The sequence below is a fragment of the Haliotis rufescens genome, unplaced genomic scaffold (genome assembly GCF_023055435.1).
Source record: "Haliotis rufescens isolate VD_foot unplaced genomic scaffold, xgHalRufe1.0.p SCAF_1, whole genome shotgun sequence".
Classification (NCBI taxonomy): domain Eukaryota; kingdom Metazoa; phylum Mollusca; class Gastropoda; order Lepetellida; family Haliotidae; genus Haliotis; species Haliotis rufescens.
This window is the reverse complement of record NW_025963779.1, coordinates 59,964,365-59,982,919: the sequence shown is the minus strand read 5'-3', so window position 1 is coordinate 59,982,919 and position 18,555 is coordinate 59,964,365. Positions and strand designations below refer to the sequence as shown.

The 18,555-nt window shown below is 40.7% G+C and overlaps 1 protein-coding gene across 1 annotated transcript in view; it reads right to left on the bottom strand.

The window, feature by feature from the left end:
• Positions 1-18,555, bottom strand: part of LOC124145078 (multiple epidermal growth factor-like domains protein 10) — a 71,159-nt gene that overhangs the window by 39,590 nt on the left and 13,014 nt on the right. The window contains exons 2-10 of the mRNA XM_048398739.1: positions 14,852-15,097; positions 14,377-14,545; positions 13,535-13,659; positions 10,791-10,950; positions 10,053-10,168; positions 3,387-3,527; positions 2,721-2,858; positions 478-723; positions 3-171 (exon numbers count right to left, since the gene is read on the bottom strand). Of these exons, the coding sequence (XP_048254696.1) occupies positions 3-171; positions 478-723; positions 2,721-2,858; positions 3,387-3,527; positions 10,053-10,168; positions 10,791-10,950; positions 13,535-13,659; positions 14,377-14,545; positions 14,852-15,097 (1,510 nt within the window). The remainder of the gene's footprint in view (positions 1-2; positions 172-477; positions 724-2,720; positions 2,859-3,386; positions 3,528-10,052; positions 10,169-10,790; positions 10,951-13,534; positions 13,660-14,376; positions 14,546-14,851; positions 15,098-18,555) is intronic.

Genomic DNA, 18,555 nt, shown 5'->3' with positions numbered 1-18,555 from the left:
ACCTGTCGGATTTGTCTGCTACAATGCCTTGGGGGTAGCTGATATTTGAACTTACAATCGTTGTCCTTGCAAATCCATTGATATTGATGCTAACAATGACTTTATTTCCTCTGTCTGTGTAGAAGATTTTGCCGGCACTGCCATCAACAGTGAGGCCTTCAGGGTAAGCAACTGAAAAGTACATAAGTGTGCATGGCCTTAAGAGTGATACGACTTTAGTGCCTCACACTATGGTAAGCTAAGTGATCGGCTCAGAAGTCCATGACCCACATCAACACAAAAACGTCAGTGAGTGACTTTGAAAAGTATTTCAGTAATGTCATGGTGTTTCAAGCTTGTTGCAGGTCTTGGGCGTTTACTACTTTGGTGAAAGCCACGAGCAAGCCTGACAAACATAATCAGGGCTCATTGGGATTACAGCAACAATTACCATTCGTTTTACAATATATTAAAATTCTTGAAAACTAATTCACCTACTGTTGTTCAGTTTTGCAACAAGAGAATCGTCTCCACCAGTTAGTTCAACACTCCGGATTTCCTTTCTGCTTATATCCGTCCAGTAGATTCGCCTGGTGACATTGTCATAGTCAATGGCTGTAGGGGTGGTGATATAAGTAAGAGGATGCTGCCTCAGCCTGCCGCCATAGAGATCCCATCTGTGAACAAATCCTTGGGCGAGAAGTGTGTGGCGTTCAGTCAACAGGATCACAACTTCAGGGTGACCTAAAAAGACAATATAATAATTATATATAAATTGTCATTTCAACTTTGCCGAAACAGATAGCTTTTAGCGTAAAGGGCAAAATACCTGTGAAAATATATTAATTGAAAGTCAGTGATGACACCAGGCTCCGGGATCATGAAACTAACTTAAGACCGTATTTTGTCTTAACTCTTACGTTTAAGACTTAAGACAAAAAATTGTCTAAAATCGGGAAGCACGAAGCTCAATCTATGAAAATATCCTAAGTTTAAGACAAAATTTGATCGTAAGTCCTAAGACTGCCCCTGAGTAGACTTTAGACAAAATTTGTAGCAAGAAAGAAGGCGGAGGTTGTTCGTCTCATGCGTCGCCTTGGGGCTAAAAAGGAAAATTCAGCGGGCATTTCGAGACATCAAGATTTTCAACCATCTAGATATGAAGAATGACAACATGCCAAAAGCGACACGCGACAGCTGTGCGACAACCTGAATTTCGCATCTTTTAACGTCTCGGCCAAAATATTTCTTTTGTAGATAACTCAGCAGAATTAATGCTACTGAACTTAAAATCGACCAAGTAAATATAAATTATCAATGCAAGAGAATAACCAGTCTACATTATCCGCCGAAACAGATTCAATTTCGTGTAGGGCAAAATAGTCGTGAAAATTATATGAAAGAAAACAGGCAATGTGCTCGCATTGCACACAAGACTTGTACCACAAAGAAAAATACATGAGACATGTGGACTACAGCAAAGCAGATTACAGTTGGCCTCATCAGTACCCATCTACATTACAGTTTTGGGATCGGGTGGTCAGGCTTGCTGACTTAGTTGATGATATTCCCAATTGTGTGGATCGATGCCCCATGATGTCAATCACTGCCTCTTATTCAACAGCTTGAATAATATGCTTTCGTAAATAAATGTAATATTTAATTACCAAAGAAGATACAAAATACGTGTTCGCTGAAATGTATCCCAAACGGATGTCACTGATCATGTTGTCGCAAGCCATTATGGAACGAGTACTTTTTCAAGAAAGTGTTGTCCTAAATATAACATTTGTTACTTTTTCGATGTTGATGTCCGGTTTTCGACGTATATGCAATGCTTTGATATTCAAATTTAAGGCTTAATCATATTAAACCATACATACGCAAGCGAGGTAATTTTTTCTGCTTATGTTTAGCTTTATCGCCCTAATTTTCAATTAGCGATGCTGTCGCAAGCGGCTTTATTAGTAGCATCAAACAAACATGTATAAAACTGGTATAATGCATGTGTACCAATTCTTTTCTATGATAGTTGCATCTGCAGTATTCTGGCAGCTGAAACTGGAGCAAACAACCAAGCAAGACATTAGTGCTCAGTCAAAAATGAACGTTTGAGATGACTTGATCAATATTGGGCCAATCATAACCCCAATATTGGTGAAACAGTCGTTTATACATGGTCCAGAATAGTCTCCCAATGACAATTTGAGGGAGTCGTGTCTACTCCTTTTGCAGCACCTAACGTAGCAAGTTACCTTTGGCGTACGCGCATCCTGCTCATGTCCTAGACATGATATGTTGGGCAAGGGTCAGGAGTCCCGGCTGGCCATTGCATTCGGGTGATGTTTTGCTATTGGAAGTAATCAGTCATGGTACGTGCGGGGTGAACATGAACATTATCGTCTTGAAAGACAAAACAAAGACCAGCCTTGCACGCAAACGTCACAACTATTGTACGCAGTATGTTGCCTCGGAAATATTGTCCACTGACCTATGAACAATATGCAGTGGTGTTCTCTCAGCCATAGTGATCCCGCCCTACATACAGACCAAACCTATATCTGTCATGTTGCCATACGTTGACTTTCGCGTGACGTTCCTATGGACGGTTTGAGAAATGTCCATGCCTATCCAGGAGTGAATCTGGACTCACCTGAAAACATTACACAAGACCATCGGTGATTCTCACAGTTTCTATGTTCTAAACATCATTGTAGTATAACGGAGTTCCTTCCATTTACCTTTTTCCTGACACATGTTGCCCGTCCAACCTGATTGGCAACCGCTTGGACACTGCCCAGTCTCGTGGTGACATGTTGTCCCTGTTTGACAATGTCCGCACGGGGAAGAGCATCCCTTGCCGTATGTTCCAAGACACGCTAATGAACATACATCAGGGATATTATTATGTGAATGGATAAATATTCTTGGAATACTAACAATGTCGATATCATGTCGGATTGAAAGTATCTATTAATTTGCCCAACTTCATCACTTTTAGTGCAGAGGTTCCCTATATACTTACTAGTATCATAGTTCCAAAACACATCATATTTTATTCTAATTTTTTTTCAATAATTTTGACTTTATAAAATAAATATAAAACAACATAATTTGTGTACATGACTCAATAATTAGTGTACTAAAAGTCTATCTTAGTCATGTTGATACCGTTAAGCGTTAAGACTACATGCATATGTAAGTCATATTTTATTCTATTTTTTTAATGAATAATTTTGACTCAATAAAATGAAAATAAAACAAGATAATTTGCGTAGAAGTGTTTTTAGTATTTTCCCTTTTGTGCTTCAGCAGGGAGGTTCCATAGTACACAGTAGACAGTTGTCACAATAATAAACACATATCTCACATAACAACCTCGTCCTGTTAAGGAGCTTTGTATTTACCTTGAGTGCAGAAGTTTCCCTTGTACCCTGCAACGCACCCACCCAAGCAGTTCCCCGTGGTCTTCTCGCACAGAAACACGCCACCGGCACATTGGCCACACACACTAGTACACCCAGCACCGTATCGTCCGTCAGCACACCCTGGAAAGAAAATTGAGTAATTAGGAGACGGACCCACTGTGATTTGTATTTTGAGCTAGGTCATCATTGTTTGAACACCACCAACAGAGGAGAGAAACATCGTAAGATGGGACAGGTTATTTTAAATAGTTGAAGCGAAAATGGTGGCAAAGCAGAATTAGAAGGTTCAATTAATTCTTTCACATTTCTATTCACCTTGACAAATGAAATTGGAAACATCATAAGACAGGACAACTTTGTTCAGTAAAAAAGAGGTTGTGGGAGTATCGAAGGCAGGAAATGACCACATTGACAGGAGCAGTAAACAGACTCATTTATTGAATGTAGCTTGGAGTAAAAATGGAACCCCAGACATTCTTTGCCTTCTTTGGTGCTACCAAGTTAGCTACTGCACAGCACCTGTGCATCAGGTCGGTAGTTCGAATTTCACCTCAGCTCACTTTACAGAAATGTATTTTTTAAAAGTAAAAATATCATTAATACTTATCCTGGCTCATAATAATTGGTTATCTATCTCTTTTCTGAAAGGAAGTGGAAACGTCCTGAACTGTATGATCAGAGAATAGAAAAACAGCTCGCCCGAATGCACCCTTTGAGACGCGCACTGGAAACACGTGACCAAGCAGGTATATTCGTCACTCTTGCATTCTCTTACCTTACGGCTGAAACACAGAGGAAGAGGTGACGGCTGGGTGGGCTTTATAGCGAATGAGTCAGGATAAGTATAAATCTAACAGGCACATATTTTGCCTTATCCTGACTCATACTTATTGCTTGAATCCCTCGGTAGGTGGTGGGTTGTACCTGTGTGTGTGTGTGATTCATATCGAGATTTGTTCAATTAATCCCTTTGGGATAATCTTCTTTGTATCCATGCGGTGTACCACCCTCTTTTTGTGAAAGAGAGGAGAAAATAATTTTTCCCGCTTACTTTATACAATTAAGAGAAGGTCATAAACTCAACACAATCGTTTTCACACATGTTCTAACTTGCGTCGTTATACAGGGAAACATGGACTCTCAGTCATTGGTTATGGGACAGTAACCCGACATCGACAAGTCTGCATGATAGTGGGTGAGTACTCGTAGGAAGGTCTATCTTCTAGTAGGCACTGTCAGTTGTTGTGTAACTACATATGGTCCAGCAACATCTTGTGTGGAGAAATCTCTGAGATAATGATTAGCAAAGACAGTGACTGATCTCCCCCCAAAAACTTCCATAATCCTTGAGATGGAGCGGTTGACGTGAAGCTCTCGGGTAGACGCTATGGCTCTCACGTTGTGCGAATGGGATGCTGATGGTGGATTCAATCCTGCTGTCTTGTAGGCTCTGATTTTGACTGCTCTCATCCAGAAGGAAATGATTGTTCTGGAGGCTTCTGCTAACCTATTCCTGCATAACGGAATGAACAGTCTTCTCAGCATTAGTAGATATTTAATGCTCGAATCTTGTACGTGACAACTTGATCGCATGTATTTCTGATATCTTGGCCGTGGCTAGGGCCAGTAGAAATAACGTCTTCTGAGTCAGATGTTTAAAATCAGCTTGTTGTAGAGGTTCATAAGCATCACTTGTAAGATTGTTAAACACCACATACAAATCTCAGGCCAGGGCTCTGCATTTCTTTTGTTGATCTTCAAACCTGTCTGATCTCAATAACGCTTTCAATTCTGAAACCTTCATGAGCCTGATTTCGTTACCCATGGTTATTACGGAGCTGATAGCTGCTAGGTAGGTGCCTAAAGTTGAACTCTTGACATTCCTTATATATCTGAGGTAACACGAATTCTGCACTTAGTGGTGGAGTGGCTTTAACTGCTGTAAATCCCTTGGATCTCGTAAAAAGGTCACACCTCTTCCACTTATGGTCATATAGACTTCTAGTAGATCTGCAAAGCGCTAGGGATACCCTGGTCTTTGATTAACTTGCTTGGTGTGAGGATGTTTCAGAAGATGTGGCCAGTTTGGTAGCTTCAGGGTTGGTTTCTCTGCCAATGCAATGAGCTTGGGAAACCAGGTTCTTGCCAGCAAATGAGGCGCGACCAAAAGCAGTAGTACATACTTCATGCACAATGATCTTCCGTACTTTCAAATGTATCGCTGCTGGTGATGGGAACGCATGCTATCTGTCTGTTGAATCTGGTTGCAAATATATCTACTGAGTTGATAACGTGGAGATTGCTTTCGTCTGTGGACCAACGCTCGGTCCAATTTAGATCTAATAAGTGCACTAGCCAAAGCCGATTGTCGAGACACCGACGTAACGGAAGTTGTAAGTATTATATAAATGAAGCTGCATCTAGTAAATTGAGGAGGAATATAAAATTCTTCGGTCTGAATGATCATATCAAGTACGATGATCAAACCGTGTACGTAGAGATCATTGAGAATATATGCCGAATCAACGTGTATATTTTCACAAATTCCCGATCATCAAATGTGAGGGATGACTTGTCTTTCCGGGTTAATCGTCGCAATGCTTCTTGTGAAGAGGCGATGGATTCCCTTGCCTGGGTGTCCTATAGGGGCTATCATTCTTGTATCAAGGCGACAATGAAGGGTGGTGCCTCTGTGTGAATTATTCCGCGTGTTGTCATCAGAGGTCTACTGAAGATAGTTAAATAGTGCCAGGCGTCTGAGGGTGCGGTTGCAGCATGACGTAAAAGTAATCATGCAAAACAATCTGTAAAAATGCACTGCATGGGTCGCATTAGGTCGGTTTGAAATAATTTACAGTCAGTGAAATCTTGACACGTGACATGTAAATCATCCTGCACAGGAAACTGGAATACTGCATTCTAGCAGAGGACGAAGTCCAAGCTCCAAACACTGACACTCCAGTGTGAACTGTATGGTAGAAGGACAATGTGGTGTCCCGAGTTCTGAAGGACAATGGTGTATATGCAGTCAGTTCCCTGTAGAATGTATAACGTGTGTGGCGTCGTAGCAAGTCTTTTACACATGATGCATGTAGATGACTGGAAATGGTCTGCCCATCACACTGGTGACACGGAAGCGATGATGTGACTGCAGGGATTTGGATCCGTATTGAGAATTATGAAGGCAGTGAATGATGATACCGGAACCCGGATACCATGCCGTCTCTGTCGAATGCATAATCAATCGTAGACAGATTGGTACTAAGGCTTGAATACCAGACTGAGACCGTGGGTGATATGAGAGATCCCTTCGGACGAATGCGTGGAGGAGGTAGATTGCACGTAGGATATGTTCAAAGGTTGAAACTGTTCAAAGGCGTAACTAGCAACCAGGTCAGTGTGTGATGACGACGCAGGTATATAACTCTTGGAAAAAGGTGACATGTTATGCTAACGTTGAAGTTTGTGTGAAAGTTGGAGGCTGCACGAAGGTCCGAGTCTGCCCGAAGGAATGTGGGTGAACCTTTGATATTGTCGGAGGTTTGGTAATCTGCTGATGCTGCAACGTGGTGGGTTGCGAGCAGGTGTACTTTCCTAGAGGAGAGAGGTTTCATGGACTCCTTCAAGGATGATAATTTGTCTTCATGGAGGTGGAAGCCTTTGTAAAGGAATCCATTGTCGTGAATGGAGAGGGAAGAAGTCTGCATTGAAACCAGAAGTTGGTAGCCCCTGAGTTCTTGTTCTTCACAGGTGGAGGGATATTCCTCCCAATGGGTTGATCGTTAAGTCTTCTATTCATCAACTGATCATGCTGATATGCCGCTCTTTACCAAGTATAAATGTTGTCAGAATGTAGGCTGCATGAACCCTTGAAATTGTGTAAACGCTGGAGGCTGCATGCATGCAAGGTGCTGCATGAAGGCCTGAGGCTGTGTGAGGGTCTATGGCTGCATGAAGACCGGAAACTGCGTGAAGGTCTGGGGTTGCATGAAGGCCAGAACCTTCGTGAACGTCTATGGCTGCATGAAGGCCAATGGCTGTGTGAAGCTAGAACCTGCGTGAATGTCTACGGCTGCATGATATGAACCTGCGTGAAAGACTTGGGTTGCATGAAGGACTGGTCCTGTGTGAAGGCCTGTGTCTACATGGAGGAGCTGTCCAACATGAGTGGCTTTGTCTGCCTATATAGTGGTGGAACCAGAGTGAGTGAGTTGGGTTTAACGCAGCTTTTAACATTATTCCAGTCATATCACGGGGTATCAGCTTAATGTGGGAGGGAAGGCGAACTGATGCAGGTCTCCGGCGTTTACCACTTTGTAGAAACCCACGAGCACGGGTATTGTGCTGACAAACCTAGAAAAATAAATAAGGGTGAACCGGGATTCGAACCCACAATCATAGGTTTCTGGCGTGCCCAAGGGACGCAACTCTGCACAGCGAATCGCGGCGCCTTAGACGACTGAGCCACCCCTGCCCCCAGTGGAACCAGAACTATATAGGGCTGCATAGAGGTGGTCGGCTGAGTGGAGGTGGTGGGCTGCCTGGAGATGGAAGGCTTCGTGCAGCGATCTTTCTTCTGTGTCTTCGAAGTAGACTTTGTTGACCCCTTTGTGAAACCCTTCACGGATGACAAAGCAATCCGTTTTGAAGTTGTTATCACCTTCGCATATGTTCCCTCTTAGTTGGAGACGGCTTTGATGAGGAAGAGGATGAAAACTTTTTCTTTGCCAGGAACTGTAAGTTTGGTCAGAAGAAACTGCAGGAGACTTTTTCTTCGACTTTGTAGATCCCTTCAATGGGGTGTCAACACTTCAGCTACCTAGGGAACAGCTAGGAATGATCTAAAAGAACTTCTTCTCTGAAATCAAGACTGGGTTTCTTCATCTGAAGAAAGTGTAGGTGTTGAGAAAACCCTCTTCTTCTTTATCAAAGTCGTCTCTGATGAGGATGACGCAGATCGAGTTGATTCCCTCCCTCTCCGAAGATATATTGTGCAAATTCTTCTTCCTACCCAAGGAGCACTGTAGCTACATCTCTTCTCTACACAATGCAGTGTTGAGGAAAGCAGTTTTAACAAATGGGGACGAGGGTTTCTGAAATACGAACGTTGCATATATTACATGATTTCATAGTGAAAACAGAGGTAACTTTAAGTCCAAAAATATGGAAAATGTAAGCCAATTATTAAGACATAATCGTTACATATGATGAATAAAGGTTAATTTTGATAGGATGGCTCGGATTTCCGACCTCAGGAAAAATTTCCAAACTACTCAGTTGTCGCGAAAATGAGAGTGACGAGTATACCAGCTTGATCACGAGTTTCCGATGCATATGCGCGGCTTAATGGGTGCGTTAAGGTGAGCTGCTTTTCTGTTCTCTGGGAACACAGTTCCAGAAGTTTCCTTGACCTTTCGGAAAAGAGAAGAATAAGCAATTAGTATGAATCAGGATAAGGTCAAATCTACTATATATTTTTTCAGGAGCACGAAAAGCATGTACCATCACTGTACCATCACAATATGCATACCCAGATCCAACTGTCACCATATCAACATGACACCATCACGATAACAACACCTTGCCAAGACCTTACATTGCCATTCCATCACCGGAGTATCACCATAACAATATCATACCATATCATCACGGTACCAACACCGTGCCAAGACCTTACATCGCCATTCCATCACCGGAGTATCACCATACCAATACCATACAATAGCATTACCAGCACCATACCAACGCGATACTATCACAATGCCAACACCATATCATCACTCATACCATTACCACACTAACACCATGCCATCACTATACCATCACCGTATAAATGTCAAACCAAAACAGCATACCTTTTACCGATCCAACACCACCATACCATCATACAATCACCATAAAATCACCATAAAAGCACCATACAATCAACATACAATCACCACATCATCACCATACTAGCAACATAAATGTGCGATAATCTTGGATGCAGCGTTAAACACCATTTCACCTCACCTCACATGTACTAACATCATACCATGAAGACACCAACACCTTACCAGTACCATACCAACACTATACCATCACCATACCATACCAATAACATCCACATATTAACAACATACCGTCGGCATAATATAACCGTACAAAAACCTTTCTATAATCATACCCTCTCCATACCAACAGTATACCATCACGATACCAATAACATCCACGTATCAACACCATACCTTTGGCATACCATAATCGTATCAAAACCGTACAATAATCATACCATCACCAAACGTGTAGCAACACCTTACCCTCACCATACCTAAACCATATCAAACTACATACCATCTCCTTGAATAAAGACCATGGATCAGCTTCACAAAGCCGTGTTATCGCTCAGACTACCTTAAGTCGTTACGCACTAAGAATTTGTGGAATAGGGCCCAGGTGGCTTGGCTAATCTATCTCAAATAAGAAAACAGTAAGACATCATATTCATACAACTATCCTTAATCTGGTACAACATGTGTCTTGTAAATGAACATGAACGTTAGTGTTGAACTTTGTAAGAAGAATCTGTCAGCAAAGCTTAATTCTTAAATGAATTAGAAACTATATGCAGGTACATACTTGTAATCTTTTTGGTTGTTTGTTTACCTGTTTCCATTGAATTTGGAGAAAAGACGTGGATCCCTGTTATTGTTTTGAATGATCCTGAGAAAAGTATTGCTGTATGTGTAGCCTTGTCGTTTTCGGGGATCACTAGAATGCTCCTGTGAAATGAAATGTTGAATGGAGTATGTTTATATGACATCAAACGTGGACGAGACTTTTTGTATTGTGTCAGTTATCAGCGAGTTCACAACCTAAGTGTATCGTTCACTGCTTCAAGTTTCAGGATAATTCATTTATGTAGTTAAATGACATGGTCTGAACTGACTCATTTCAATGTATCAAGCATGAACTATAAACGGCAATACATCATGCATAACGCCAGTGCATTGCAGCTCCATTTTCCGAGAGCATATAATTATCTGTGCCCCCTTGCAGATTATTGAAGTGAAGGTCATGAAGTGAATGTCCGAATAGGAACCACATATGATTCGCTCGGATAAGGGCTTTCAGTGAGTGAGTTGGGCTTAACGCTGATTTGAACATTGAAGGCTTGAAACACAGGTCTTCAGTACAGAAACATAATAGTATTGAGGAATTAACAAGATGTCTGAAATAAAGGAGGTAGGTTTAAACATAACCTTATCAATATGTAATATGTAATGTAATGACATCATGAAATACATTATTTAATAAACCATTTGTAGAAATGACCCTGTATGCATACTTGGTCTTGGCTGTACAACTATATCGATGACACAAATAATAAAATGTGTATCCAACCTGTTAGTTCTGTCAACAATGTACAGAAAGCCATTGAAGACCGCTATGTCCATGAAGTGAGGCTTGGTCACAATGTCCGTGTAGTGTGTTTTCCTGTTGGTGCCATCCTTCTGGATGGAGTACACGTTCCCGTTGTATTCGCACCAATAGAGACATCCGGCTTGATATGATCAGAATTATTTAAAGATGAGGAATTAAGGAATATTTACATGAAGTAAAATCCTTCACGATTCAACTTTGAAACAAATAATTGATACAAATTGATTATGTTTTCATACATAGATATGGATACATACATCCATGTAATATATACTGAACCACAAAAGAGACGTTATCATGGATAGATATGTGAGAAACCTTATTTGTCCAAACACTGTAAACATACTTTGAGACATATCAAAAAGATGAAACTTGGCAAAACTGATCGTCAAGGTTGAAATTAAAGTCTCAAATGTTTTAAAAGTGAAACACAACACTAGTCTCTGAGAAAATGGCACCACAAGTCAGTATCTTGTGTGTCCGCCTTGTGCACTGGTGACTGCTGTGCAACGTCGATACATGGAATGGATGAGGCGGTTGATGAAGGCCATAGGCACTTGAGCCCACACTCTGAGCAACGCCCGACGCAGTTCAGCTGCAGGTGTCGGCCTTGGTCGGACGTCATTCAGCCGTCTTTCAATCTCGTCCCATAGGTGCTCAGTGGGATTTAAATCGGGACTGAGGGAAGGCCACTGCATGTATCTGATGCCATTCTGCTGGAGGAAGTCTCTTGTTGCTCTCGCAGTGTGGGCACGGGCGTTATCATGCTGAAACTCGTGTTTGCAGTGACGTGCCAAATGAGGTATGGCGTGTGGTCTCAAGACTTGATCAATGTACCAAGCTGCTGTGACACCATTGCCTCTCCCTGGACCTATGTTCTGGAAGACCACAGGGCCGACCCTCTATGCAAGACCAATTCCACCCCACACCATGATGCTCGGACCACCCCACGAGTCTCTCTCAACAACACAAGCATCCGAATAACGCTCCCAACGGCGTCGCCAGACTCTCTCTCTGCCATCTGCTGTTGAGATACAGTAGCGGCTCTCGTCTGAGAAGAGGACTCTTCTTCACTGCTGGTGGCGCCAATGCTGGTGCTGTGTTGCCCACTGAAGACGGTCCCGGCGATGACGTGGTGTCAGAATGGGTCCTCGGTGTGGCCTGTCACAGTGGAGGTGTCTGCTCGTCAATCGTCGACGCACGGTGTCCCCACTAATGTGTCGCTGGTGTGTCCCCATGGTCTGTCCAGGCGTTTCCGCAGCAGTAACAGAGCGATCTTGAAGATACTGTCGCATACTGTCAACCGCCTCACGATCCTGACGTCGGATGGTGACCCTTGGTCTTCCACTACGTGGTTGGTCATCTGTAGAGTTGGTGGTCTGGTACCGCTGCTGGAGCCTGTACATGGTCCTTACGTGGACTTCGTCCAAGGGCTTGGTGTCGCTGATTTCTTGTCAATCTTGCCGTTGATGTGATGCGTTTGGGCGACCGGTTTTATTGTCATCTGCTTTGTTTTTTTATCATCAAATTTCATTTTTCCGGACAAGCTAATGTTAAATTTAAGAAACTGACAAAAATTACCCAGATATTTCAATGACAACTTTTCATGCATGTAAGTGGGGTTACGTTTCTTATGCGGTTCAGTATATGTAGGAATATCTATATATATATAGAATTCAGCCAAGGTAAAGTTCACGAATAGGAAGTATATCGTTATATTACATGTCATCGTGTACATTCAACTTTGTTATGATAGATGATGTTACAATAGTGTGCATTAAAGGATAGTTAATAGTTGGTTTCTTTTGATTTTGGCTAAGATTATTCCAGATGGAATATGCATACATTACTATATATAGCAACTCCCGTACTTTATTCCCTCTTCAAATAGCTCTGTTACGATTCTACATCTTTTCAAAATTTACTAATTTTATGGTTTTGTTTTAGTTTACTGATATATCTTCCAGTTGAACACTTGAAAACCTCTTAAAGTCGGCCGTTTATCTTGTATAACGCTGTTGAAGATATATAATATTTAACAACTATGTAGAATATATTGTTTCACAGTTTGGGATTTATACCAAACAGTATATGAATTAAATCTTTGCTCAACTCAAAATGTCTCACTTCCCTCACCCGTCTAAGGCTGATTTCTATCATTCTTACATAATAAATACTACATTCGCTTACTGCAAAGATGGAGGGCAGTTATATTATCTTCTTTACATAAAGAGCATAGTTAATCATCTTTTTTCGAATCTTATACAGAAATTCATTGACAGTAATAAGTGAATGAAATATTCAGTATGTTTTTATCTGCAGAAAACATATAACCCTGTCCTTAATTGATGTGCACTCTTTTAAAAACATCATTCACAAGCCTTAATCATTTTTTGTTTTGTTTTCAATGTCTGTTCCATAGCTTTGTTTCCATCATATATAATTGAATGACTTGTCACCTGATCTTATTTTATTCTTAACTGTTTTCAATTAACTGGGTCTTATGGATAAAAAGGACTTTTTTATATCATTGCACCATCATTCTGCAATTAGTCAGATAAATTACCCATACCTTTTTCAAACCAGCTTCTACAAAACATACGTTTCCTATCATCTTGAATCTGCGTTTCAATAATGGGGAGTATATCTGTACAGCACGGGAACATTATGCTCGTTTATATGTTATAAAGGTGGTGTCAACTCACTGTTCTCGTTCATAGTAATCCCCATAGGTGCGTAAATGTCCGTTGATACGAGAGTACCTCTTCCACCTCCATCGTAGTTGCAAGAATTAATTGTGTGAGTCAAATGATCAACCCAGTACAGTTTCCTGAAAAATAAAGCACCTACAGTGATTCTTACTCTATATTGGAGCTCTTTTCATCGATATCATTATAGATCAAGTAGCAAATAAACAGACTACCAGAAGTTTGTAAGGCAAAGCTAATCATATGATTTACTAATCCAACACAATTTAGAAAATGTCAGATGTAACTATCATGCCATAGACCTGTGACGAATGTTATTTCGCAAAGAATGGACAATTATGGGAACTCATGCAGGGATTTGAGCCCAGAACTTTAGCTTGTATTCACAACGCTGTAACCACACGTCAGCCTTCCGCTTCATTGTGTAAAGCTGTGACAATATGTAACCAAATGACATAAAGCTGGCACATGTGTGAAATAAAGGTACTGATGCATGAAAAGTTTAAAGAATTTAACTTTAGATATTTGTAATGTCGTAGAAAAATTGGAATGTTTTTGTTGTTCTTCTAAGCATGCAAATGAAAAACATGCAAATTTTATGTTGTGAAACTTTAGATATTTGAAAGTGAAGGCATGGTGGAAAAAAGTGCTCTCTTTATTTTACTTTCAGACAACTATTGTTCATGCACATGCTTCTGATATTGATTGTTGTATAAGCAAACAATTTTCTTGTCCAAGTTTTCCCTGACCTAAAGATATTTTCTGTAAAATCTGCAATAGCAATAGCTTGGCGTAACTGTCAATTTGTAACAATTTATAAAAAGAAAGAACGCTCTTACCTGTCGGATTTGTCTGCTACGATGCCTTGGGGGTAGTTTATATTTGAACTTACAATCGTTGTCCTTGCAAATCCATTGATATTGATGCTAACAATGACTTTATTTCCTCTGTCTGTGTAGAAGATTTTGCCGGCACTGCCATCAACAGTGAGGCCTTCCGGGTAAGAAACTGAAAAGTACGTAAGTGTGCATGGCCTTAAGAGTGATACGACTTTAGTGCCTCACACTATGGTAAGCTAAGTGATCGGCTCAGAAGTCCATGACCCACATCAACACAAAGACGTCAGTGAGTGACTTTGAAAAGTATTTCAGTAATGTCATGGTGTTTCAAGCTTGTTGCAGGTCTTGGGCGTTTACTACTTTGGTGAAAGCCACTAGCAAGCCTGACAAACATAATCAGGGCTCATTGGGATTACAGCAACCATTCCCATTCGTTTTACAATATATTAAAATTCGTGAAAACTAATTCACCTACTGTTGTTTAGTTTTGCAACAAGAGTATTGTCTCCACCAGTTAGTTCAGCACTCCGGATTTCCTTTCTGCTTATATCCGTCCAGTAGATTCGCCTGGTGACATTGTCATAGTCAATGGCTGTAGGGGTGGTGATATAAGTAAGAGGATGCTGCCTCAGCCTGTGGCCATAGAGATCCCATCTGTGAACAAATCCTTGGGCGAGAAGTGTGTGGCGTTCGGTCAACAGGATCACAACTTCAGGGTGTGCTAAAAAGACAATATAATAATCATATATAAACTGTCAATTCAACTTTGCCGAAACAGATACCTTTTGGCGTAAAGGGCAAAATAGCTGTGAAAATATATTAATTGAAAGTCAGTGATGACACCAGGCTCCGGGATCATGAAACTAACTTCAGACCGTATTTTGTTTTAACTCTTAAGATGCAGACTTAAGACAAAATATCTTAAGAAGGCGGAGGTTGTTCGCCTCATGCGTCTCCTTGGGGCTAAAAAGGAAAAAGTACCAATTCAGCGGGCATTTCGAGACATGGAGATTTTCAACCCTCTAGATATGTACAATGACGATATGCCACAAGCAAAACGTGACAGCTGTGTTTACAAACAACTCGAATCTCGCATCTTTTAACGTCTCGGCCAAAATATTTCTTTTGTAGTTAACTCAGCATAATTAATGCTACTGAACTTATGATGAAAATTGGGGACTTAAGTCCACCAGCAGTAATGTCAACCAAGTAATTATAAATTATCGATGCAAGAATAAATGAATAACCAGTCTACATTATCCGCCGAAACAGATTCAATTTTGTGTAGGGCAAAATAGTTGTGATAATTATATGAAAGAAAACAGGCAATATGCTCGCATTACATACAAGACTTGTACCACAAAGACCCGCAACTCCAGAAAAATACATGAGACATGTGGACTACAGCAAAGCAGATTACAGTTGGCCTCATCAGTATCCATCTACATTACATTTTCGGGATCGGGTGATCAGGCTCGCTGACTTGGTTGATGCATGTCGTCGATCCCAATTGCGTGGATCGATGCTCAAGATGTCAATCACTGGATTGTCTGGTCTATTTACAGACCGCCGTCATATAGCTGGAATTTTCCGAGTGTGTCGTTACATATCAAACAAACCATTCACTCATGAGCATCGATCCACGCAATTCGGATACGGTGACGTGCAATAACCAAGTCAGCGAGCCTGACCACCCGATCCCATTAGTCGCCTCTTACTTCAAGCATAGTCGCCTTTTCGGCAAGCATGGTTTGCTGAAGACCTATTCAACCCGACACATATATGGGATGGAGACTTCATATAACACCACCTCAGGTTGAAACTAGATTTTATTTTTTGCGAAGACTGAACGTCAAGGTGACTCGTGTGAAGTAGTTGTCAAGACACCATATCATGACACTTTATAATTGAGATTGGAATTTGATGAAATGCAATGTACATGCCTCAAATGCATTTGTTTTACTGATTTCCCTGCAGCAGGATCAAGGTTGCTCGGGGCACTGTTAATGTTCATGAAGATCCGGGGTAGAATAGGTCTTCAGCAACCCTTGTTTGTCGTAAGAGGCGACTAACGGGATCTGCTGATATATCTTACTGTTCAGGAATGGAACCAAGTTTCTTGATTTTTTGTCATATTTACTTCAGGACAAGAGATGTTATTAGTTAAATATAATTAATGGATTTTGGATTAACACACTAAAATTTATTAACATGACTCAATTGCATTTGAATACCACTTTACACAAAGCACAAGATATTTTCTAATATCTGACTGAAATAAAGAAACTTTAAAGCAGATACAGTTAAAAGATAAAAATTGCATCCACTAAGCATTCATAAATGAGGTAAAACAGAGAGGTGTTAGTATATTTTGGTATTACAGTATTTTCAAGATTTGACCTTTCACAAATAGGGAAACAAATGTCATGTTATCGAGATAATAAACTGTGACCATTTTGAATTATATCAGATCAATATACCAGAAGTTTAACTTAATATACCCGTGGAGGACAAATCTATAAATGGTTCTTCCACCATTGATTAAATTCCTGTATTTTGCCAATTTGATCAGAAATTCTGATTCACATGCATAAAAAACGAATCACCAAGGAAAGGGGACACAAATGGTGCACATAGGGATGCCTACAAGTTGCCTATTATATCCCTGAATTCCAAAAATATGTTATTTACGAGAAGTCTAGGATATCTCATATTGTTTTCTAAGTAAACTTCAGATTACAACCCAAATTTATCCCCTATGGACATCCCAACACAAGGTCCGCAGCAAGGTGTAAGGTGACGTGGAAATTGTTGGCAAACCAGACATTGGAGAACCAGCAGAAACTAGTTCGCAGATAACTGAATTAGATAGCAATGCAACACCCAATATGGCGGAATATAGTCGAGATGCAGACAGGTTCAGTGGTGAAAGTAGACAAAATGTTGACATTGAGGCAGTTCGACTAGGTTTTTATTTCCATAATAGAAACTCAAGTGACTTCCAACAGAAGTTGGCCATGGATCTGCACTAGAAGGAAATTCTGTGGAAGTATACTACACACAGTGTGCTAAGGATCACCATTTTAAAAGGTAATATGTCAAATTGTGTGCTTATGTTTAAATAGCCAAAGATAATACTCTAACACAATACGTTCTGAAGACGCAGAAACGTTTTCCTGTAGGGAATGCTCACAAGGAAGATTGTTACTTAAACTTTGGCTCTTAAACTTTAGTTTTGTTTCTCCAAATACAGAGAATCTACGAGGAACCCTGAAGGAACATTTCCCCGCGCCAATTATGTTTGTGCGTGTTTGAAACCGAGCTCCAACGAGAGCCCCAACATAAGTTCTGATTGTGTCATTAATTCTTTCAACGCTGAGGTGAGTGAACCTTCTGATTTATCTAAAACGAATTTGTTCAAAGCATTTTCGACAGCTTGTGGTTGCTCAACCTTTTGGACGGTGAAAGCAACACCACCCTTAAAGTTCATAAAATCGTCTCTCCAGTCGTTACTGGGGAGAGCAAAGATCGGTAGAAGCTGACCTCTTTTCATTTAATCATCGCTGACTTCTTTAACAGAGTGTGTGCTACTATGGGGTATACCTAGACCATGGTTAACTCCATGCATGTGCCAATCCCTTTTGTAGAAATAACAAATTCCCCACAAATACTTTCATATGCCCACCGATTGTACCGATTATTTGACGTATTCCTTGCTTGATCCTGTGGTAATGCACTTATTTCTGCAAGGATACGCCTAATCTGACAGTACATGTGAAAGAAGAAAACAGACTTACTTAGTTTGTCACAATGGTCACTAACAGATACGCCAAAGCATGTTGTGGCACGCTGTATAGCAATGTTTAGCTGGTTTTGCCAAAACTCGATTTGAATGGAGAACCAATCATGTACTGTTTTAACGTTCGTTGCCGTGAACCTGTAATTTCTGAAGATATCTGGGAACTGAGTTTGAAACTGAGCACCAGAGACATCGACTAAATTGTTTGGTGTGTAAGGTCGGTTGCTTCTATACTACTCTCGGTATTACCACCTACCATATTGAAATTATAATATAGTATCTTTATATATGTAATATGTATGTTATCCTCCCGGGAATAACAAATCACCAGTATATTCAACTGCTTCCTGCTATTGATAACTCAGCGTGGCAGCTTGAAG